This window comes from Manacus candei, unplaced genomic scaffold, assembly GCF_025592945.1.
Source record: "Manacus candei isolate 608988 ecotype Guabito, Panama unplaced genomic scaffold, ASM2559294v1 h1tg000040l, whole genome shotgun sequence".
In the NCBI taxonomy this organism is placed as follows: Eukaryota; Metazoa; Chordata; class Aves; order Passeriformes; family Pipridae; genus Manacus; species Manacus candei.
Window position 1 is genome coordinate 1,853,251 of NW_026138088.1, and position 23,229 is coordinate 1,876,479.

General features: G+C 51.8%; 3 protein-coding genes across 6 annotated transcripts in view; 1 reads left to right on the forward strand and 2 right to left on the reverse strand.

Moving 5' to 3' along the window:
- Window positions 1-1,818: 1,818 nt before the first annotated feature.
- LOC127474209 (uncharacterized) lies at window positions 1,819-16,897 on the reverse strand. Of its 2 annotated transcripts, XM_051794725.1 has the most exons (3): window positions 15,401-16,897; window positions 4,278-4,375; window positions 1,819-1,844 (listed from the first exon to the last, which is right to left on the reverse strand). In XM_051794725.1, the coding sequence occupies exon 1, from the start codon at window positions 16,615-16,617 to the stop codon at window positions 15,655-15,657; it is 963 nt and encodes a 320-aa protein (XP_051650685.1). In that variant the 5' UTR covers window positions 16,618-16,897; the 3' UTR covers window positions 1,819-1,844; window positions 4,278-4,375; window positions 15,401-15,654. The 2 variants fall into 2 exon arrangements, with proteins under 2 accessions (XP_051650685.1, XP_051650686.1); XM_051794726.1 differs by lacking the exons at window positions 1,819-1,844; window positions 4,278-4,375 and adding an exon at window positions 14,739-14,850.
- On the forward strand, window positions 6,345-15,356 carry FBXO47 (F-box protein 47). Of its 3 annotated transcripts, none has more exons than XM_051794722.1 (10): window positions 6,345-6,544; window positions 7,230-7,400; window positions 9,272-9,348; window positions 10,063-10,140; window positions 10,830-10,938; window positions 11,593-11,769; window positions 12,543-12,689; window positions 13,154-13,296; window positions 13,618-13,777; window positions 14,486-15,356. In XM_051794722.1, exons 1-10 carry the CDS (start codon window positions 6,367-6,369, stop codon window positions 14,602-14,604), a joined length of 1,359 nt encoding a protein of 452 aa, XP_051650682.1. In that variant the 5' UTR covers window positions 6,345-6,366; the 3' UTR covers window positions 14,605-15,356. The 3 variants fall into 3 exon arrangements, with proteins under 3 accessions (XP_051650682.1, XP_051650683.1, XP_051650684.1); XM_051794723.1 differs by having other exon boundaries at window positions 9,272-9,336; XM_051794724.1 differs by having other exon boundaries at window positions 7,308-7,400.
- Window positions 16,898-20,312: 3,415 nt separating the features above from the next.
- Window positions 20,313-23,229, reverse strand: part of LASP1 (LIM and SH3 protein 1) — a 32,665-nt gene continuing 29,748 nt past the window's right edge. The window contains exon 7 of the mRNA XM_051794804.1: window positions 20,313-22,566. Within this exon, the coding sequence (XP_051650764.1) occupies window positions 22,393-22,566 (174 nt within the window). The 3' untranslated portion in view covers window positions 20,313-22,392. The remainder of the gene's footprint in view (window positions 22,567-23,229) is intronic.

Genomic DNA, 23,229 nt, shown 5'->3' on the forward strand with positions numbered 1-23,229 from the left:
TGGAAGGACAGAGCGCTGCTGGTTTGTCTCAGCCACCACCACTGTCCAAAACGAGGTGGGAGAGGCAAGAAAATAACATTAAACCCACTCCTGCCCCCACAGAGCCAGCGATGATCCCGAGAGGAATGAGGCCATCTGGAAATTCTGCCTTTTTTTTCCCTTTTCCCCACTTTTTTTTGATTCCTCATCCCTGTCCCTGCACAATTCCACGAGCAGAACACCAATAAAATGATGGGACTTTGTGTCAAATTCTCATCAGCTTTCTCAGAGGATCAAACCCCTGTGGGCTGGGATTCTGGGAATACACACATCCCTGCCCCTTCTCATCCCTCTGCCACCCACCAGCCCTGCTCTGGCAGAAATCCTTAAAAATGCCAGCCAGGGAGGACGTGGTGATTTTTATCCAGAGAATTCATTAGGCAGGATGAGAGGAAGCAGTGCCTTAATTCCCTGTGTATCCTCACACAGGCACAGCAGAGCCTGTGCTGGATGAGTCAACAATCCCATTAATCATATATTTTTATCATTTTCTAACAAGCCTTAAACTGCTTTTTTCAAGAGGAAAAAAAATGAAAGGCTGCAGCTCAGCTCCTTAAAAACACTTGAGAGAGGGGAAACATTTGGCAAATGGGGGGGAAATTTGATTTAAAGAGGTAAGAAGAAGAAATTTTACTGCCTAAGACAGCAGGTGAAGGGACACAAAACTCGAGGAATTATGTCTTTCTTCTGCAGATTATTATTATTATTATTATTATTATTATTATTATTATTATTATTATTATTATTTCCATTAGCATGCTAGATGCTGTTCTTTGGTCCTAGTGGGGCAATTTTTCCTTCATTTTCTTTTTGACTCCCAGCACATTTGGTGCTTTTCTTCATGGAATCACAGGGTGGTTTGGGCTGGAAGGGACCTTAAAACTCATCCAAGTCCCACCCCACTCCTTCCACTCTCTCCCGGGCTGCTCCATGCAGGGAATGAGCCATTAACACTCCAGCAGAAACACTGGGAATTTGGGACGGAATTTGGGACGACTCAATTTTCCCCTTATTACCCCTCATCCCGTCACCTCAAACCAGTTTACAAACACTGACTGGATTACAGGCGAAAAAATAAACCCCATCAGTGACTCCTTCGGCCAACTGAAAGCAAACACAGGGTGATACTTTTACCCCGACTCAATTAAATCCCCGAGCCCGGTGTCACCCTCGTTACCATTAATTATCCCAATCACTCCAGTGTTTCTGCAGGTCCAGCTCTGCCTGTTAAACACAGGATGCAACCTCAGCCTCAGGAAGTCCTTAAACCACTCTCAGGCTCCAAAAAAGTGCCCCAGGATACTCCAGACACACCCCCAAATTATATATATATATTTTTTTCCCCAGTGGGATCTGGTTGTTTCTGGTTATTTCTGGTCTGAGAGTATCTGTTTTCTGTTCCTGGTAAAACACAGAGGTGCAAACAGCAAAATGATGGTGGTGGGGTGAACAGAATGATCCCTGATTCCACCCAGCAGCGTTTGGGAAGGATTTAGGGAGGCAGGATGCTATTTCTTGGAGAGATATCCAGCCAGGTCCTGCTATCCTGGGTGGAAATAGAAACAGGGACAACGTATCTGCGGGCTCTACTTGGCTTATTCTGCTCAACTCCAAAGCACATGATTTTTGCACATTTGCCTGATTTACCTTTTCAGCCAAAATATTGCAGTCACGGTTACATCATCATGGCAACCCAGCTCTTGTTGATTAATCAGACCATGCCACATCCTTACACATGAGGGTGATTTTTGAGGTTTTTTTCTGCTTCAGTTTTGCTGAGGAAAGTTCTTCTTTTGATGGAGTTCCTGAGAAAAAAAAAAAAAAAGAGAAATAATAAAAAAAAAAAATCAGAACAGGAACAAAACCAAAACAAACGAGTGTCTTCTGGGGGAAAAAAAAAAAAAAAATAAAAATACCGGGCAAAAATTCCCTTAAAGCAGCTGCGGGCCTCTGCTGCCATCGTATGGGAGCTGCCTTTGGAGCAGCGAGGAAACCTCTCCCGGGAGGTTCGGTCACAGTCCCGAGAGAAATAGTTACTCAGAGCCAGCGGCTTCGGGGTGGGGGGAGAATTTATAACGGGAAACAGTTATTTTTAAAACCGGCCTGTAGCGAGTTGGGGGTTTGCAGCTCTCACAAAGGGGGTTGACAGCATTCCACAGGGAACGACACCGTTCCACGGGGCGAAATGCGCGAGAGGTCGCGACTTGGCGTTGTAAGAACCCCGCAGGCCGAGCCGCGGGACCAGGGAAGGCTTTGGAAGGGATCCCAAAGCTCATCCCAAAGCTCATCCCAAAATCCCGCCGCCCCCAAAGCCGCGCTCCCGGCGCCTCATTAATTATTCATTAGGTGGGCGTGACCACGCGCCGCCTGGTAACGAGGGACGCGCTTTCCGCTACGGGAGGGGGCGTGGTTATATTTGAATATTCATAAGGTGGGCGGAGACAACGAGGGCGGGAAACCCCGTGGGCTCCGCCCCCTCCCCCCTCGCGCTGAAACGCGCCGCGGGCGAAAGCGCGGGAAAGTCGTTCTGACCCAAAATTCGCCTAAATTCGAGTAAAAACGGGGCGGAGTTATTAATAATAACACTGACGAAACGCCGCTGGAGTAAAACACCGCGGAAACACTGCTGGAGTGACACACTGCTGTTGTTTGTGGTGATTCCACCCCTCCGGCCTGCAGCTACCCCCGGCCCCGCTGACAACCAACGCCCTGAAATTTAAACGCTGGGTTTTTTTAATGTTTGCCAACATTTCTGCTCCCGAGTGAGGTACCCAAACACAGCTGTGCTGCCTGTGCGCACCTGCCGCTGCTGCTGCGCCCAGACCCCCTTTTAAACCCCAGCAGATACCGAAATAACGCTTTAAAAAATTTGATTTTCGCTAACGATAGTAACTAAGAAATGGGGGTCTGGGTTCTTTTTTCCCCCCCACGGGGACACGGGGTTCGGTGCTCCCCACACACAACCCCCTCATCCCCCGCCGTTCCCCTCAGAGCTCCCCGCGCCCGCCCGGCTGAGGGGCTCTGTGGAGAGCGGCTTTCCCTGAGGTAAAAAACGGCCGATAAAGTGTTTGTGCGTGAGTACCACCGACTGAGAGACCCCCTCCGGTGTCTCCACGGAGGTTTTGGGGTGCAGGTCCCCGATTTCAGCCCTCTGGGCCCCGAATTTTGGCCGGCTGTGGGCAGAGGGGCCGTGGCGGAGGGCACAGCCTGGCCCATCCTTTGGCCTAAAGGTCTGTCACAGCCCCAGCTCAATCTGACCCAAAAACACAGCTAAAAGGCCAAATATTACCCATTCCACAAAATATTGAGGCCTGGGGAGGAAAATCCGGCCTGGAATGAGGGAAAAAGAAGCAGATTCTGGTGTTTCTCCTCACACCACAACCCAGCCACCACCAGCAGCAGGGCCAGAATCCCCTCAGCTCTGCTTTGTATTCACATCATTCACCAATTTATGTGCTTTGGGGAACAGATTTTCACCACTAATCTGACACAGAGACTTTATCCTAAACAAAACCGTGTGTTTTCTGTAAATTTTCAGTGTAGCTCGGGGGGTAACAAGTACTGAGGTAATTCCATGAGTGCGCTCGGTGCTCTGAGGTCTGTCATCCCTCACTTAAACTTGCACTTTTAAAGTCATTATTTTATTTTATTCTATTTTATTTTATTTTATTTTATTTTATTTTATTTTATTTTATTTTATTTTATTTTATTTTATTTTATTCTATTTCATTTTATTTTATTTTATTCTATTTTATTTTATTTTATTTTATTTTAGTCTATTTTAGTCTATTTTATTTTATTTTATTCTATTTTATTTTATTTTATTCTATTTTATTTTATTCTATTTTATTTTATTCTATTCTATTCTATTTTGTTCTATATTATTTTTACACGGCAAAGAGAAAACCGTGGAAAAACCAAATCAAAACTGAGCTAAATATTGGAGGCGACTGAGTTCATGCTCATAGTGATGAGGAAGGGAAGCAGAAACATCCCAAAGCAATCTCCAAAGTAAACACCCTTTTCTGCAATAAATGTTTGCCAAATGCTAACACAGGGCTCCGAGAAATATCAGCCCTAAAATGCATCCATTAGCAGGAGTTTAGCGACTGCTTAAGGGGAGCAGGGGTGGAAGTTGATGCTTTCTGCCCTGTAAACAAATTAGTTTATAGCAGCAAATGGGATGACCCTTCTTAGCTAATGTTATGAGTTGAGCTTGTTAAATATTTAACATTTACCTCTCTATTTCCAGCGTGGATTAAGCAGTTCTCCAAACACCGGTGTCCCAGCAGCAGATGGAGATGCACAGCCCATTGCCCAGCCCTGGCTGAACTCCCTAAGAAGTAAAAAAACCCAGTCAAAGAGAGGAAGCAAGTGGGAGCTTTCAGGAAAGGCTTTAAAACTGGCCGTTTGCACTCATTTTGATTTACATTAATTTTATCTAGCTCTGCTCTACGTTAAAACGGTGATAATCAGTTTAACTTCCATCAGATTGAACAGACACAGGCTGGAATTGGACAAACACTTCCAAAAAAACCTCGCTGGTGGCAAAGTATTTTTTTTTTCCTTCCAGATAACACAGCCACAGACCCAAGGTAAGAGTTTTTTTAAAAAAAAGATCCCATAAATCCCCACAGCACAGAAAGGAGAGTGGGGGATGAAAAGAAAGTATCGTAGGATTGCAACTTTATTTCTAAAAGCGTGGATGAGAAATATGCACCAAGATTTAGCCAAGTTTAGTGGTGCCTTGTTATAAACATGAGCTGCTTTGTATGTTGCACTCAAGGAATTTAAATTATCCTGAGTCCACCGTTCTGTGTACAAAATTCCTCAGTTTTTCTTTGCTTTCAGAAGATAAACGTTTTTTCACATAACTTTATCCACAAGAGGGTTTCTCGGTCGTTCTTAAAGGTGCTAAATCGATTTTTCTCTCGTAAAATCCTAAAGAAACACTCATTTTAGCAGCAGCTCCATTTGCTCCCCGAGCCCTTGTGAAAGTTTCAGCTGCTTCAGGGAGCTGGAAACATCCCTCAGCCAAATTCAAAACCAGCTTCCAGGGAAGTAAAACTTCCTTAAATGCACAATCCCAGCTTCCTCTGGAGTCAGTTGGCCCCACTTTTAATAAAAATGCCCCGATTCCTTCCCCATTCCCAGCACAAACAGAGCTCCCATTGTGGATGTAGCAATTTTTCCTGCCTGGAATATTGTGGGTCTGGCCGGGGCGTGAGTTCTGTTGTGTAAACAGGAGGGGTGTTTGGAGCTCGTGGCCTGCAATTTTGTAAATTTTTAATCTCTCCAACAATGAGGTCTATTCTGCCCCGAGAATTTCCCACTCAGGGGGACTGGGATGTCGCCCTGCAGCTTTGGGCTGGTTCCAGGGATGTTCCAGCCCCTGCTGCCAGCTCCTGTGTAATTATGCTGCAGCACTCCTTGGCAATTCCCCCAAAAGCCTCAGCTGCTGGAATCAAGGAACAGTGTGAAAAATCTCAGCTATAAAATAAAATTTCAGAGGCAGAGAGTCCCTCACTCCCAGTGTTGCCCAACAGTGGGAAGTGTAGCTGTTCCAGAGACCCAAAACCCAGGAGGGAAATCAAATAATCCGATTTATCGATCCTTTAAAGCTCATTTTCATTTCCCCTCCTGATTTTGGGAAAGGCTGAGTCACTGCATTTTTATTTTTTTTTCCACGTAGCAGTGCTGTGTAATTTAGTTTTATTATCACACATTTAGTCATTACATTAAATTAGGCCCTGTATCAACTTAGTGCTGCAGGACAAAAAGGTTTGAAGCACCACTTTGCTGCTTTCAATCTTTTTTTTTTTTTTTGTGGTCACATATAAGTAATTATCCCTTAAAGGAATCAAGTAACATGATATTTCAATAGCAGCCCTATAACTTCAGCATCCTGTCGAGTAATTAGTGTAACAAATTAAAACAATGCTGTTAATTACTGTAGCTTGTACCACCACGTGTAATTCCTCTGGAATTCCCTCTTTAGGACCATTTTCCTCATTTTTCCATGTCCCACTCCACGATGTCCCCCCGTGCTTTTATCTTCTCCTCCTCCCTGAATACTCCATTCTCCCAGACATTAAAATTATTTATACCTTTCACTACATCAAATTATCATTTACACACTAAAAAAACTCATTTATGAAGTCGCTTCCCTTGCACTAAATTCAGTTTATCCTCCACACCCACAAGATTTTCACTCCAACGGAGTCATTTCCTCTCAGCCTGATTTTCGGGTAGTTTTCTCCTCTGAAAAATAAGACTTTAATCTTTTTTTTTTCCTCTCCAGGTTGAATTTATGGGAGCAGCAGGACCATGAGCTGCAGTGCAGGGAGCAGCCACGCCTCCATTCCCAGCCACAAACCCCGGCGGAGCCGCCGCTCCAGGGGCTGCTGGGACACCCTGGACACGGATTCCCAGTCCCTGTCAGCACTGGGACACTTCCAGACCCTGCCCTTAGAGATCTTCCACATGGTGCTGAAATATCTCTCAGGTGAGAACCTGAGCAGAAGGGTATTACCCCAACATCTGAAAATTTAAATGGCTTTTTTTTTTTTTCATTTATAAAGCCGTTATTATTTTAAATGTTTTAGCTTTTAGCTGGTTAAAGTCATTTTTTTGTGGCTTACCCTTTAGCTTTCAGCTGGTTAAAGTCATTTTACGTGGCTTATTCTCTGAGTTTTCAGCTTTTACCTATGAAAAAAACAGCTGAAAGTTCAAGTTTAGACCCAACATCTCCCACTCTAAGCAACCCATGGAGGTTCTGAGGTGTCTTGAAACACCTTTTAAAACAATCTCGGTGTTTTGTGCTCAAAATTAAGGCTGAAACCTTATTAAAAAAAAAAAAAAAGAATGATAAGGTTTCAGCCTTCATTTTGAAAACAAAACGCTGTCATGTCATTCTTTTAAAAAAAAAATAAAATCAAAATTTAAGTTACAACTACGAAGCATTTGAAGCGGCTTTTGCCCACGAGGTGTAGAAAAAAACATTCCTTGGGTGTCTCCATTTCTAATTGTCTCCTCTGCTTGCTGGCAGAGGAGATCCACAGCAATTAATTTGTGTTTTATTTATCCATCTCACTCCTCGGTTTGTTTTTGAAGGGGAGAGGGGGGGGGCAGTTTTTGACCCGTGATTGGAATTTGAGGATTTAGGAGCGTGCCGGGCTTTGCTTTTGCAGTGAAGGACATCAGCACGCTGAGCATGGTGTCCAAAAGCCTCGGCCAGCAGCTGATTCATTACATCTCCACCTCGGCAGGGACCCGCCGGCTCCTCCTGCAGGACTTCCACAACCTGGAGCTCCCCGGCAGGAGGGAGGGAGCCTCCATCCTGGAGCACTACAAATCTCTAGGTGAGGGCAGAGCCCGCTGAAAAGCCTCCCCTCTGCTTTAGGCAGCGAGAAAACGCGGCCCCCAAACCCCCTTTTGTGCAGCTCCCTCTGAGCTCGGAGCCGAATAACCCACTGCAACGCCACGGGCTGGAGGGAGGGATTGCTGGAATCACTCCAAAGCCTCTTAGTTGTGGGGAAAAAAAACGCTGTCTGTCCTGCCTGCCGTGTGTTTGTGGCTCCCTGCGAGGCGGCAGAGGGGCAGCTCCCAGCTGGAGGTGTTTCCAGATTTAGTTTGTTTGGACACCACGGCTGGAAGAGGCTCCCAGGCCCGGCCAGCCAGAGGAATTTGGCTGCTCAGAACCCCCCTCCGGGCATCCCTTTGGAGCAGCTCACATTCCTCAGGCTGGGAAATGCAGCCACAGGACTCAGGCCCAGCCTAATTCTGGAGGGACCAGCACCAGCTGCCCTTTGTGACACTGTTGCTGGTTTTTAGAACACTAATTCATTCGGTCCCGATTCATCCCACACTGTCCTGTCAGAGGAGCAAATGAAATTAAAACAGCATTTGATCCGTATTTACTGGTCCCTGTCTGATACAGAAATGTGTTGGACAGAGAAATCAAGTGATGCCATGGTTAGGTGGAGAATTATAAACAGGGTTTGAACTCAAGACATTAAATAAAGGCATTAAAGATGTTAAATTATACCTGGTAAAGGAAAGCTGTTAAACTCATTTAGACCTGAAGTCTCCTCCAAGCAAACCATGGAGATTTCGGGGGGATCTTAAAATGCCTTTTTAAAACAATCTTAGTGCTTTCTTTTTGAAAGGAAGCCTGAAAACTTATAATCCTTTTTTTAAAAAACAAAAAAAAAAACCAAAACCAAAAATTAGTTTGGGCTTTGTGGTGACCTCACACAAAATGGCAACTCCTTTAAATGTAGGTGTGAACCCACCCCTGCAGCAGCTCTGGCAGTAAAACTCGACATATTAAAAATATAAAATCCTTGGCCATACCTGGGGCCCAGCAGGAACAGCTTTGTGAAGGTCAGGTGCAAAAATCAATATTTGCTTTGCAGCAGGAAAAACTGGAGTGGAAAAAAAAAAAAAGTGCCTTTTGCTTGAGCCTGTTTTTCCCTCACACCCTGACGTGCAGCTGTGTCATCCCAGCAGCTGCTCCTTGGGGAATTCCCCTCCAAAAGTCTGGCCTGGAGGGGAAAAAAATCGACTTGACTGAGCTTTGGGTCATGTCTGAGGCCGATGAATAAATGATGGCTGTGCTGCAGGAACTGCTTCTAAAGAAGGTTAGGGGTCAGCTCAGAACCATGGGAAATTCATAAAATGATGTGTTTTCAGGAGGCAAAATTCAGGAGAAAAGTATCCTTCCCCCCCAAAAAACCTACATGCTTTTCCGTGGATCCCTTGACTAATTAACAACCAATATATATATATTTTTTACCCTGGTGGAAGCTGTTCACCCAGTTTCCATCAGGAGTGCAGAAAAAACTCCACTCCACAACCAGCTGTTCCCCACAACGACTCACTCCAGGCTCTGCCATCCCAAACATACCCTGGGCAGGAAAACAGATTTCCCTCCCAGCAACGTTCTACACCAACACAGTTCAGAATATTTGCTTTTTCCTGTGGCTCTCCTGAAAAACCACCTTTGGAAGCTCAGCTTCCCGAGCTGTGAGGGGAAATCCAGCATTCCACAGGGCCCGGGGGGCTGAGGGGCAACAAAGAGCTTCCCAACACTTTGAGCAGCTGTAACTCCCAGCCCAGTGCAGTGGTTTTGATAGTTCAGCTGGGAGCAGCAGGGGCTTTAAACAACACCACAAACAAGTTGCTGTGACAGTTTCCCCCCAGCTGTACCTGTTTCCCCCCCCTGTCCCAGGGCTGCTGTTGAAGAGGTGCACGTTGCTGCTGCCCACCAGGGACAGGCTGAAGTACGTACACAAGGTACTCTCAGAAGTAAGTCCTCCCACCTTCCCTCCACTGCTGTTTCTCACTCTCCTTTGCACTCAGAGCACCACCCCTGCAAGACAATTCCTTGCTGGATTTTGCAGTCCCTTTGCTGGAGTTTGTCACCCCTGCAAAAATCAGTGTGTTGGTTTGAAATCAGCCTCTTCACACTAACAACAGCAAAAGCCAGGGAATTTTTACTCCCTGAAAACAAAGGTTTCTCCTCCCAGAGGCCTTTTGAACACCCATGTGAGCACAGTTTTGACTTATTGCTAAACCATAACTCGTTTCCTTCCGCCACAAGGAATCTCCTGGACCTCTCTGGTCAGTATTAATGTAAAAACCAGTGTATTGGTTTGAAATCAGTCTCTTTACATCAACAACAGCAAAAGCCAGTGTGCTGCACACGAGGCTGTTCTGCCCACACCTCACATTCCAACATCAGTGGTTCTCACCTTTCCATCAGCTTGTGGACCACTGGGAATCCTCTTCACAAAAATTTTACCCCCTGAAAACAAAGGTTTCTCCTCCCAGAGGCCTTTTGCACACCCCTGTGAGCACAGTTATGACTTGTTGCTAAACCATAACTTGTTTCCTTCCGCCACAAGGAATCTCCTGAACCTCCCTGGTCAGTGTTGAGGCACAGGAGGAGCACAGAGGATTTGCAGTCCCAACGATTATGGCCAGCTAAGATAAATAAATCCCTGGTGTTTGCACTTGCAGGTTTCCTGTTTTAAGCTCAGTGGTTGTGCCAGCCCTTTGCACTGCCTGGGGTTAAAGTGCTACGGGGTGTTTTTACAGGTACAGTATCCTTATAGAGACCAGGCAAGTACCACAAATATAGAAGAAAATTAAGGTAGTTTTCTAAATCAATCTGTGCTTTGCAAGATTTTTTAGAGCATGAGCTGGTCTGGGGGTGTAGGGGGATGGTATTTATTCACACAGTTCTCTGAATTTCCTCTCTGGTGGTGAAAGCTGCTGATTTGACTCTTGAGAATTCCTTGGCCTGGATTTCAGTCCCAAGCAGTCAGGATTTTGATTAGCAGTTTATTGTCTAAGGAGACATGGGAGAAGGGCAGCATTTCATTGCACAGCTTCAAATTCCCAATCCAGGAGCAGAGGTGCTTCAGTTTTGAAGGAAATGGCTCAACACACCACAGGCCAGAACAGTTCTGTTCACCTGTGGTAGCTTAAAATGAATTTTAAAAAAAATATATATATTAAAATTTAAAATTTGAAGAAGAACAGATGATTATTTGTGTGGGGTCATTTGTCTTTGAAGCAAATTCCCACATAAGGTTCAAAAATCTTGGAATACCACGAGCAGCTTTTGATTCCAGGAGTCACTGGGCTGAAGCACAACCTGTGCAGCAACCTGAGGAGGGGGAGCTGCAGCACAGATTGTGTTTCTCTGCTCTGAGGACTGGCACTGGGATCTAAATCTCTGCTCAGTCCACTCCTTTTCACCCCATTCCTTCTGTCCCCTCCAGATCCTGACAGCAGGCTGGGATGAACTCGAGTGCCACCGGGTCTTTAACTTCCTCTGGGAGCTGAGCAGTTTGGCCAGGAAAGTGCAGACAGTTGTCAGCAGCAGAGCAGGTAAATCAGAGCAGCCAAGAGGCCTGAAGGACCAAAATGGGCCAGCACAGGGAAAGCAGGAAATGGGTCTTGATTCCTGGAACTGAGAGGAGTTTAGCTCAGCTCAGCCTTGTGGCACCAATCGGTTCCTGACCCCCATGTACATTCTGTTGGCTCTCTGGGCATCCTGAAGTGGGTTCTTGGCCTTCACATCAACGAGCACAGCTAGTTTTTTCTTCACCAAAACCAAAGCTGAGTGCTCCTGCAGTGAGGAGAGTTGTCTTGAGAGGCCTTTGGGGTTTCCTGAATCGTCCCATCACCAGTCCAAAGCACAGGTTGTGTGTCTGTACATCGACAGCAAAAGCAGGGATTTGAATCTTTCCTGCTGTCCACCAGTGGGAAAGGAACCAGTCTGGGAATAAAATGCTGCAGTAAAAAGTGAGGTTTAGTATTTCTGAACCCCAGCACTGAGGTGGCACAGGCCTCTCCAGAAACCCTCCCGTTGCCCAGCACAGAACAGGGAGTTTCTGTGGAACACTTCACCCACCACAGCCATGCCAAGCTTCCTCCTGCTGCCCCTATTTATTGCCCTCTTTGATTTCCTATAAAAAAAGTGACCATTTGCATTGATCAAGGCTTCACAGATTTGCCACATCTCCTCCCCTTCTGCCCCAGGCAGTGCCAGGAAGCTGGAGCTGAGGATCAGGCTGTACTGCAGGAGGGTCCTGCTCAACCACTGGATCCACAGGAGCGACTCTGCCTTTTGGCTCACCCGCATTTTGAAGCCCTGGCCCATCGTGAACCAGGCCAGGCTGCTCTACATCATCTTTGGGCCCGTGTCCTCTCTGGATGGTGAGGAGCTGGGGGGCTCAGTGTTCAGAGTTTGGGGCCCTGACAAGGAGATTCCCTTGCAGGATGCAGCAGAAACCCAAATTTTTATGCGAATAAAATGTAAGTGTATTAGAATCAAAGAATAGTTTGTGTTGGAAGGGGCCTCAAAGCTCATCCAGTCCCACCCCCTGCCATGGGCAGGGACACCTTCCATTAGCCCAGGTTGCTCCAACCTGGCCTTGGACACTTCCAGGGATCCAGGGGCAGCCACAGCTTCTCTGGGCAACCTGTGCCAGGGCCTCCCCACTCTCACAGGGAAGGAGTTTCTTCCCAATATCCCACCTAACCCTGCCCTCTGGCAGTGGGAAGCCATTGAAACAATTGTGTTGCCAAGGAAAAAGGTTCTGCTCAACCAGACATCACTGTCATACATAAAATATATTCATTTTTTATATATATATATATATACACACACACATACATATATTTCTGAGTTAAAATTCAAGTGAAGGTATTAAATGACACCTTTGTCCCCCTCTTCTCCCCTGCTTGGGGCAGAGGCAGCCCAAACCCACCTCAAACCATCATCCCTTTCCCTGAGGGAAAACGTGTTCCCTCCCTTAATTGTTAACCCTGGGTCCCTTTACATCTGCTCAAAAGTGACAGAGGGACAACAACGTGGCTGTCACAGAGCCTGAGCTGTGTTGCCTGGATTCCCCTGCTCAGTCCAGCAACTCCCTTTGTTGGAAAAAAACCCGTCACTTAGGGGCAGTTGTGATTAATGTCTCCCTCAGGACACGTGGTGTGGCAGAAAATGATAGAAGGACCAACAGATGAGAGCAGTCTGAAGGGTTTAGCTGAAGCAATTAAGCTGCTGTATGACACAGAAGCCAGGGAATGGACAGCAGATGATGTTATCAGCCTCGTGGACGAGCTGTCAGGTGTGGGTTTTGCCTCTGTCATTAATCCACAGGATTATGTGTCCTCCAAACCCAGCTCGGGGGTGTTTCAGACACCTGGGTGCAAACAGGCTGCAAAATTCCTCCCAGTGGTAGCTCTGGCCTGGCTGGAAAAGCCCTCACCCCGAGAATGCAGGCAGGAGGTGGGATGAGGGAACCCCAGGGTCACACTCAGGCTGCCTGTTCCCTGTGGGGAAATCATTTAAGAATCCCTACAGACCTTTAAAACTCCAGCCTTGCCTCGAATCATTCAGGAAAAATTGTCCAAGCTGAAAACCCAGGGTTTGTCCAAGCCACAATTAACAGCTCCACTGACAGCTGGGGGAGAGTTTATCACCAGTTAGAGTGAGGAGCTGGTAGGAACTGCCTGTGGGGTTTTGCTGCTCCTCTTTTGGGTCAAAGATGACTGAAATCTCCCCTCTCTCTCTCTCTCTCCCACCACCAAGTTGTTCCCCAGGAATGGCTCATGGAGAACAACGCTCGGCTCCTCCTCCTCAGTGGGAACAACATCTGCTTCACCTTCATGGCCAGCAAGGCTGTGAATGGCAGGGCTGTGGAGCTGGCCAGGCTCGTGGTCTTCATGGCTTTGGTGAGTACAGCTGAGCAGAGCCTCTCTACCCCCCAAATCTGCTGTCTCAGACTTTCCCCCTCTGCTCCCACACAGCAGGAGAAAGCCCAGCAAAAATCTGGGTGCTCTCCCACCTTCTGATCCTTGTCCAGCACATCCCTGGAAGCTGCCAAGCCTGTCCTTGAGGGGAAATACCACCAGCAAAAGGCTGAGGGGTCCCTTCCTGCCCACAAGAACAACCTCTGTGCCCTCCTGACACCCCCCCCAATTTTCCAGGTTGCGGCACAAACGCTGCAGAATCAACATTTAATGCTCAGATTTGACCTTTCCCGTGTCCCTCAGGTGTGTGAGAAGGACCTTTACTGCATGGACTGGGTGGTGAAAATGATGCAGAAGGTCTGCAGGGTTTTCAGCACTCCCTGGGAGAGAAACAACTTCCTGCAGTGCCTGGAGAACACCTTTGCCCACATGCTCATGGACATGCTGCAGGCAGTGCTGGCTGGTAAGACTCGCCCTCTGGGCCTGGAGCAGCTCTTGGATCAGGAGCTGGGGCTGACCATGGCATGGAGGAACTCTCTGCCCTTCCCTCCCTCACCAGGCAGAGCAATCCTAGAGAGCCTGAAGGGTTTTGGTGACATAAAACCACAGAAGCATTGAATCCCCAACCGGTTTGGGTTGGAAGGGCCTTAAAGCTCCTCTAGTCCCACCCCCTGCCATGGGAAGGGACACCTCCCACTAGCCCAGGTTGCTCCAAGCTGGCCTGGAACACTTCCAGGGCTGGGGCAGCCACAGCTTCTCTGGGCAACACAAATAATCAATCGAGTGCCATAATTGGGCAGAAACCTTCATTTTAACAGGTTTCTCCTGCTGAGGGATTCCTGGTGCCAGGGGTGGTGCCACCAACAGTGTTTTAAACCCCATCCTGGGCCCGAGGTCCCTTTGGGCTGTGCCCAAACCTCCTGCTCAGCTCTGACAGGTTTTTGTCCCAACACACAGTTGTTCTTGTTGCCTTTGGGCAGGCTGGGGAAGGAATTTTGGAGAGAGTTCTCCTGTGTCCCTTCCCAGCTGTCCTGGCATCGGGATCATGAATCACAGCACAGAGCTGAGGTGAAGCTGCTGCCTGGCTCTGCTGAGGGACATCCCCCCTGAGGGATTAACTGACTGGTTTGGTTCCACTGACCATGTTCCATGGTTTCCTTTCCCCTGCCAGGGGGGCACGACGAGGAGGACAACACCTTCCTGAATTTGTTCCACCTGGTGAACGCCCAGGCAAACTTCCACAAGGAAATCCTGTTCCTGGCCATGAGGAGCAGCCCCAACACCACCTGAGCTCTGCAGGCTCTGGCTCCTGGGTTTGGTTTTGAACATTTGCAAAGAAGTGCCCAGTTATTTCTTCCATTCCCATTCCAGCTGGAGTGGCAGAAGTTGGGACCATCCATGTCAGTCCAGCTGAAGGAGCTCCAGGAGCTTTTGGGGACTCCACTGTGGGGTTCCTTGAGCTCTGCTTCTCCAGGGAAGCAGCCTGAGGCCTCTCCCTTGGGAACACGAACCTCATTCTTTTCCCACTGTGCATGTCTGCACACACAATAAAAATTACATGGTTTCCATTCTCAGACACCAACTGAGGAATGTTATCTTAGTTCAGAACCCAAAACATGTTGCTCTTTAAAATGTGTTTTCTCTCGGGAACCCGAGGAGAAAGAGATGGATGGGGTCAGAGGAGCACAGCTACATTTCTCCAGCTTGCCAGGGCCTCTCTCACTGACTCAGAGGTTCTGTGGCAGAAACATTCCTGACTTTGGATGCTCAGCCACAGCCAGACATGATTCCTGAAAGCAGTTCAAGTGCTTTGACCAAGCAAGGCATTTTTTTCCCCCCCTCAACCTCCGGGTTTTAATAAAGCAGAAGGAACTCCCAAATCCCTCCCCCTTGCCCCAGGTAACAACTGTTGTAGTGTTTTGGCCTCCACAGGACTTTGCCAAGTTGAAGACACCCGTTAAATGCACATTAAATTAAGTCACTGGTTCATTAAATGTATAAACGTTTCCTGCTTGAGAAAGGGGTTGGATTTTCTGCTCTGTTGCCTTCAAAACAAAAGCACGTGATGGGAATAAAAAGCACTTACTGTCCGGGGGCTGTTTCCGACGGGGCTGTTTCCTTCAGGTCGCTAAAGAGCCGCTTTCTCCGCCCCGATAATCCCTTCCCGAAGGTTTCAGTCTTCCTTCGGGACCGGGGTTTGGCTGGAAGGGGAGCCACGTTCGGCTCTGGAAGCGTCAGAACAGCTGAAGAGGGAGCGATTTATCTCAGCTGCCCCCACCTGATTCCGCCGGGAACGAGCCGGAATGATTCGCTTGGAAGTTTTGTTTGTTTGTTTGTTTGTTAGGAATTCTCCCGCGTTTGCTGAGTGCACAATTCCAGGCGGGATCCTCGCAGGTGCCGGCAGGTGGCAGAGGTGAAACCTTCCCTGCCGGAAAACCCTGGGAACGCCCCTTTCCCCTCGCTCTCCGAAGGTGATTTTTTGGGAACGCGCTGCAGCTCCGCGTGATTTCTGAGGGAAAAGAAAAACTCCGGCCTCTCGTTCCTCTCCTCCTCTCCTCCAGAGGAACCGAACGTGTCCGGACTGATCCCCACGAGCCCGAAACGCGAGGAGAAAACAGACCCGGAGCGAGAACAGCGACGGGAAAACGCAGCCAAGAAGCCGCCGGGGCTCAATCCTGCGGGTCCTTGGCTCTGCCTCCCTTCATCCTCGGGAATCGCTCCCCAGAAATAATGCCGGCAGATGGAAGGCAGCGGGATGGAGCAGAGCCCGGGCCCGTTGTGAGCCGCGTCCCCCCGCCAGCCCCTGGGCCGGGGACAAGGAAGGGGCCGTGAATTCCAGCCCGGCACAAGGGCCGGCATTGTGCGAGTGCAGCCACACGGGAAAAGGGAGCTCTTTGATTCCCGGGCAGCCCAGGGATCAGCGGAGGGATGAAATGCCAGCGCTGCCGGCACGAGCAGCGGATCCTCCGGGCGTGCCAGCTGGATGCGGCTGCCCCGCCGGGAATTATTGATGGCATTATTAATTGGTAGGGGCTGCACAAGAGCCCGGAGAGTGTCTGGCGTTGGTTTTTGCAACATTCCCGTCAAACAACGGCTCTCCCTCCCAAAGGCACCACCCGGGCAGGGAAGAGCCTGGTTGGGACCACCCCTCACCTGGATCAGAGACCCCTCCCCAGGGGCTGCCTCTTGTGCTGGGGGACACGGAGGTGTCTCATCCCGGTTTTCCAGTCTCTCACCATTCCCAGGGCTCGTGGATCTCCCCACAGAGGCTGGATTTGCCCCAGGGAGCCACGTGCCCCCCATCCCCGTGGGTGCAGGGGGTGCATTCCAGTATTCAACACCAGCAGCCACATCCCCTCTCCCTCCCAAAGGATCGAAGCTCAAACCCCTCCCACTGATATTTGGGACCTGCAGGGTCGAGAGCAGGACTTGGATGATCCTGGTGGGTCCCTTCCCACTCAGCCTGTCCTGGGGTTCTGTTTTACTTCCCCAAGTTTCCCGGTTTGGAATAAGACACCCCCCCTTGCAGCCTCCTTTTCCAGCATCCCCCTGGATCAGCTCTCCCGGTTAAACACCGAGTGGGGCCCGGGGGGGAACCTCGGCAGCACCAGAGGGGCTGGGCCGGGGATCCCTGAGAGAACTGAGAGAACGCTGCTCTTCCTTCTGCTGCCAAACTTTACCTGCTGCTGGGGGGGTGGATAAAAGCCGGACCTCGCTGCATCCCCAGCCCCGGAGCAGCACCTCCCTCTGCCCCAGGCCGTTTGTCCCTCTGCAAAACCCACCTCGGCCCCTTCCCAACCCCGCAGCCTCTGGAACGGGTCCCTGCACCTTCCAGGCGGGAGCTGGCGGGTGTGGGGCGGGAGGAGGGCCCGCTCCACGTTGCTGGAGGGTTTGTAAGGGGAGAGGAGCCCCCGGAGTCAGAGACAGGGGTTGTTCCTGCCTTCACACTCAGCTGAGCTGCCATTCCGCGCATTCCTCCCCTGCTCGCTGCAGATGTTGGCAGCAGGCGCAGCCCCGGGAGGGGGGAGGTTATTGAGAACATGACTTAACGCCTGAAGAAATTCCTCCCGGAATATTCCAGGCTCCCGATTTCCGGCTGTATTTGGGGCTGGGGGGGAGGGGAGGGAGCGCCCTGGGACGGGGGATTTTTCGGGAGCAAAACCACCCGGCTTTGGGTTCCTCTCCGGAGTTTCACTGACAGGAAATTGCAGTGTCAAGTACTCATCCAGCATTCCCAGGCTCTGAAATCCCTCTTTTTTTTTTTTCCTGGGAACACAGTCTCCTTGAAGTCACACCAGATTCCAGCCCCCTGCTCTCCCTGGGTCCTGTTCTCTCCCACCCACTTGTGTGGGGGTTCCATGGTCGGCTAAAGGGACACGAGTAGCTTTTCCCATTGTGGATATTTCAGGTGTTTGTGGCTTAAAAAAAAAAAATATATCTCCCTGGGAGACAGCAGGCATAAGAAAACTTTGCCTTCTGGGAGGGTGAAACTTTGATTCATTGCACGTGTGTGGCTGTGTGAGGGCAGGGATTGAGGCAGGGTTTCATCAAAGGACAGGAAAAATCCTCCAAATACCTCCCCAGGCCTCTCAAAAAAAAAAAAAAAAAAGGGGGAAATGAGGCCCTGAAATGTTCTTTCCATCCCACAGAAATTTCCATCGTGTTAAAAATGTTCCTTTGTCTACACTGAGATTAACCAGGACCTCCAGGAGCTCCCCCAAAACCACAGAGGGACCTGGGGGAGGGTGGGCACAGACACTTGGGCACCATCCAGGCAGGGAAGAGCCTGGTTGGGACCCCCCCAACTGGATCAGAGACCCCTCCCCAGGGGCTGCTGCTCGTGCTGGGGGACACGGGGGTGTCTCATCCCGGTTTTCCAATCTCTCACCATTCCCAGGGCTCGTGGATCTCCCCACAGAGGCTGGATTTGCCCCAGGGAGCCACGTGCCCCCCATCCCCGTGGGTGCAGGGGGTGCCTTCCAGCATTCAACACCAGCAGCCACATCCCCTCTCCCGTGCCGTTCCTCTTTATTCCGTTTCATCCCACTTTATTTTTCATTAAAAATAGAAGTGCTCTCCTAAAATGAAACCCAGATGACCAACTTCAGACGGGCTCATCCCAAGGGGGGGGGGGGCAGGACCCTTCCTGTCCCCCCGGGACAACCCAGGTCCCGGCAGGGGGGTGTCTCCTCGCAGCCCCCTCCCCATTCCCCCCCCGGCCCCTCCGTGCTCCGCGCTGGGCTCGCAGGGGTTAACGCCCTTCCAGAAGGCTCCGAGGGACACGGACCGGGCAGAGGCTGCGGAAGAGAAAGGACAGGCTGGTCTGAGCTGGGCCTGGAGCTGCGGGAGACAGCGGGATGGTGGAGGCAGAGGATGTGGGAGCGCAGGGAGCAGCCCCAGCCCCCCCTTGGCGCCGGGGAACCCCCCCTTTGCCTCCCCGGCGATGACGCAGCCGGGATCCCTCCTCGCTGCTTCGTTCCTCTCCCTCCCGGGAACAAAACCCGCGAGCTCCTGCTGCTCCCAGCGGCTTTTCCAGGTGGGAAGGGGCCGGCGAATCCCGCCGGGAGAAACCAGCGGCCGCAAAACGGCCGGGGACGAGCGGCCTGGTTTATAAAATCCCCCCCGCCCCGTGCCCTCCTTCCAGCCCGGGCAGCCGAAGACAAGGGAATTAACCCCAACCCGACCCCTCTCCCCCTTCCCCGAGCACGTTCCTCCCCAGGAACCGGGACAAGGAGCTCACCTGGACGGCGCTCGGGCTGCGGGGCTGGTGCTGAGCCGCATCTCCCCCCCCGGCGCCTCCCTAGAGCATGTAAATGATGTAGGAGAGGATCACGAGGCCGATGATGGCGAAGAACATCAGGATGAAAATGTCCAGCATGGTGAGGGAGGAGGGAGGAGGCGTCGGGAAGGGGCTGCCGGGCTCCCTGCGGTGGCTCAGACGGGGATTCTGGGATCCAGCTGCGCCCTCCCCTCCCAGCCCAGCACGGCTGGCTCAGGATGGAGAGATGATGCCGGAGCTGATGGAGCCGCTTTCCAGCAGGGAAATAAAGGGATAAACGCCGGCGGGCAGCCCCAGCTCAGCCCTGGGGGCCCGATGCCAGCCCTGGCTGGGAGTTGTCGCTCAGTCCCTGCTCCTTCCTTCCCGAACTTCCCAGTTCAGGGGGTGCTCGCTGTGAGGTGACCCCCGTTTGCAGCTGGGAACGGGCCCATCCCATGGAGAGAGGAGGAAAATTGGCCATGGCCAAGGCTCACCAGGACTGCTCCAAACTCACCTTCCAGCCTGGTGCTCCTGGAGTGCCACCCCATCCTCTGCCTTCGGGGCCACACACAAGGAGCTGCTTTATTTCCCTTGGGTTTTTTTGGCTGCTGCTGTTCCCAAATAACACCCTCCTCCTCCTCCTCCACACACCTTCCCGATTTTTTTTTTCCTCACTGCTGAAAATCCCACCTGGAGAGGCTGAATTCCCAGGGCTCCGTGGAACCAGGTGGCAGCAGGGACGAGCCAAGGAGCTGCATCCCAGGTGGATCCCCAGGGATGCCAGTGCTTCCCACCCCCAGGGCAGCCAGGCCAGACGATGATCCAGCTCTGGCAGCCTCCCCTAAGTCCCACAAATCCCCACCTTGTGCCCCAGGGAAGCAGGAAAAGCGACCGCAGCCAAAAGGCAGCACAATCAGCAGGTAAAAATTATACTTTTATTCTTTTTTTTTTCATCCGAGTAAACCGGGAAGAGGACGGGGTTGGATTGTTCCACTCGATGGTTTGGGACAAAAAAAAAAAAAAAAAAAAGGCCAAATCACATGTTTTACTGGTGGGTGCTCAAGCCCACGGGGAAGGAGGACACGAGGACAAACCCCAATCAAGCGACGGATCCCGAAGAAAACACGTTCTAAGCTCAGCACTGAGACGCAACCAGGGAAGCTGGGGATGGACAAGGGGCTATTTTACACGTGATGAGAAGCAACTCAGCTTTTCTCATTTTTTTCCTTTCTTTTCTTTCTTTCCTTTTTTTTTTTTTTTTTACTATTTTATTTACTCATTTATTTTTTTCCTTTTTAAATACAGGTTTAGGTGCTTTTCGGCTATGAAAAAAAGGCAAAAAAGTGCATAAGTTGAGAGAAAAAGGCAGAAATGAAGCAGTAAGAGGTTTGTTTTCCCACGGAGGGGGGGGGGAGAGGAGGGGCCAGGGAAGGGCAGGGGGGAGGATTAGGGACAATGGTCTCAAGGTAGCATTAAAAAAAGGTCTGTATCCCAAAACGGAATTGCCTGTGTTATTTGGTCCATTAAAAAACGGTTTATTCACATTGATACTCCCCCCCCCCCATTCCCAGACAAGAAGGTGATTAAGAAGAGGATTGGCAGGGGGATGTGGGTCCCCCACCCCCTCCCTGCTCTTGTGCTCACTTGTTTTAGCACCAAAATCCCGGACAGCCCCTCCCGGGGGCCCAAAAATCCCTGGCACTCTCCCCCATCCCATCACAGCCGGCTGGGGAAGGAGCCAGGAGTCCCTTTCCCTGGCTCAGGCCCTCCCAGGGGGTCTCCACCCTGCCAGGGACCCCCTCCTTGCTCCAGCAGCCCCTGATCCCAGTTATCCCAACCATCCCAATCCCAGCCCTGCAGCCCCCGTGCTCTGAGGAAGGGGACTGCACAAGCAGGAGGCAGGGACACGGCCCCAAACAGGGCCAGGGAATGTCTCAGCTCGGCCACTTTGGTCCCTGTATTCCCTCTTTTCCTTTGGGAATAGCAAAGGCAGCACTGTCCCCCTGGAATGTCCTGGTGCAGCCCGGCAAGGGGACACCACTGTCCCCTCGTCCTGCTCCTGTGCCCCAGGAGAGGAGTGTCCCACTCCTCCCTCCTCACACAGGCTTCCAGTTATCCCCACCCTGACCTGCTCCGGCACTTTGAGAGCCCAGAGGAGAAGGGGACAGGGATGTGCCCGGAGATTTTGGTCCATGACATGATTCCAAGTCAGGGGTGGTCCCAAAAGCTGCCACCATGGCTGGGAAGGCTCAGGGTGGCTCAGGGTGCCCAGTCACTCCAGAGCAGGGTGCTGGAGGGGGACACTCACCCAGGTCTGTCCCAGTGTGGTGCCAGAGGGGGAGGATCCCTCACACCCGGCTCAGAGGAGGCACAGGGAGAGGGGCTGATCCTGCTGGCTCCCCACACCATCCTCCCAGCAGGTGGGGGGCTCAGGAGGGTCCCAAAAACCCGGTGGCAGCAGCAAGAGAAAAGCAGGAAGGTTCGGGGTGAATTTGGGGAGCGGCCAGTGCTGCAAGGAAGAGGCTTCCAGGGGACACCCAGACCCCGGTCAGGGGGAGCTGGAGCTGCAGGGGGGGCTCAGCCCAACTCCAACCCTGGAGCCAGAGCAACCCCAAAGCTGCTCCTTCGCCCAGGGGAAATCAAGGAGGTGGAAAGGGTCAGCTGGAGCCCAAGGCAGGAGCACCCAGAGCCACCCCCAGGGCTGCCTGGAGCAGCCCCTCGGGATCCCGAGGACAAAGGCTTTGTTTGAGATTTTAACTGCGAATGTTTTCCTGTTTTGAGGACTGAAGGGAGCAAAGACTGAACGGGAACTGCGCAGAGGGGCCGGGAGGAGCAGTGGGATGGGCCAGAGCCGGGGCAGGTGGAGGCTTCCAGCCCATCCCTGCAGCCCAGGGCACTCTGGGGATGAGCATCCCTCAGCTCACCCGCACGGGCAGCTCTGCCCAGCCCTGCCAGGGCGGGGGGAATTTGGTCCTAACACGGTCTCTCCCTCTCTTTTCTGGGATCGAGGCAACTCCGGCTGCTCCCCCCGGCCAGGAAAGGCCGGAGCGCCCGGGGGGGCTGGAGAGGAGGGAGCCCCAGAGAGCAGGGGAGCTGCGGCCCCTCCTGCCCCCCCTGCACAGAGTCCCTCCTGTACACAGGAGCTGAAGGGGCGGGAGAACCCGGAGGCGGCTGCGGACACACGGACACGGGAGCCGGGACGTCCGGAGGCACCGGAGCACACGGAGCAGGGACAGAGGGGCTCACACACACACCCCGGGGGGGGACAGCCCCGGGCTGGGGGCTGGGCTGGACCCCCTTTCCTCCCCCCCCCTCAGGGCTCAGATGGCCTCCACGTAGTTGGCGGGCAGCATGCCCGTGTCCCCCGTGCGCTCCACGGTGCCGTACATCCACCCGTCGTCGATCTGCTGCACGTTGATGATGGTGTCGCCGTCCTGGAAGGAAACCTCGTCCTCGTCCGCCGCGTTGTAGTCGTAGACGGCGCGGAAACGCTTCTGTGGGGACACGGGGGGCGGTGGCAGACCCTGCTCTGGGGCGGTGGCAGACCCTGCTCTGGGGTGGTGGCAGACCCTGATCTGGTGCCCTGCCCTGCCCCGGGACAAGGGGTGTGCCCGATCCCATTCCTGATCCCGATCCCGGGGGTTATCCGAGAATGCTGGCGCAGACCCGAGTGCTCGGCCCCTTCCCAAGGGCTCCCCCCGGCGCAGGGGTGGGCAGCAGGCAGAGCTCTGGGGGATTCTACAAGGCCAAGTGCCGGGGGCTGCACTTTGGCCACAACAACCCCCCTGCAGAGTGGAGAGAAAGGGAGCTGGGGGTGCTGGTGACAGCAGCTGGACACAAGCCAGGGGTGCCCGGGTGGCCAAGGAGGCCAATGGATCCTGGCCTGGATCGGGAATAGCGTGGCCCAGCAGGAGCAGGGAGGTGATTCTGCCCCTGTGCTGGGCACTGGTGAGGCCACACCTCGAGTGCTGTGCCCAGCTCTGAGCCCTCAGTTCGGGAAGGACATGGAGGGGCTGGAGCACAAATCCTGTGAGGAGCAGCTGAGGGAGCTGGGGGGCTCAGCCTGGAGAAAAGGAGGCTCAGGGGGGACCTTCTCACTCTCTATAACTCCCTAACAGGAGGGGGGACCCAGGGGGGGATCAGGCTCTGCTCCCAGG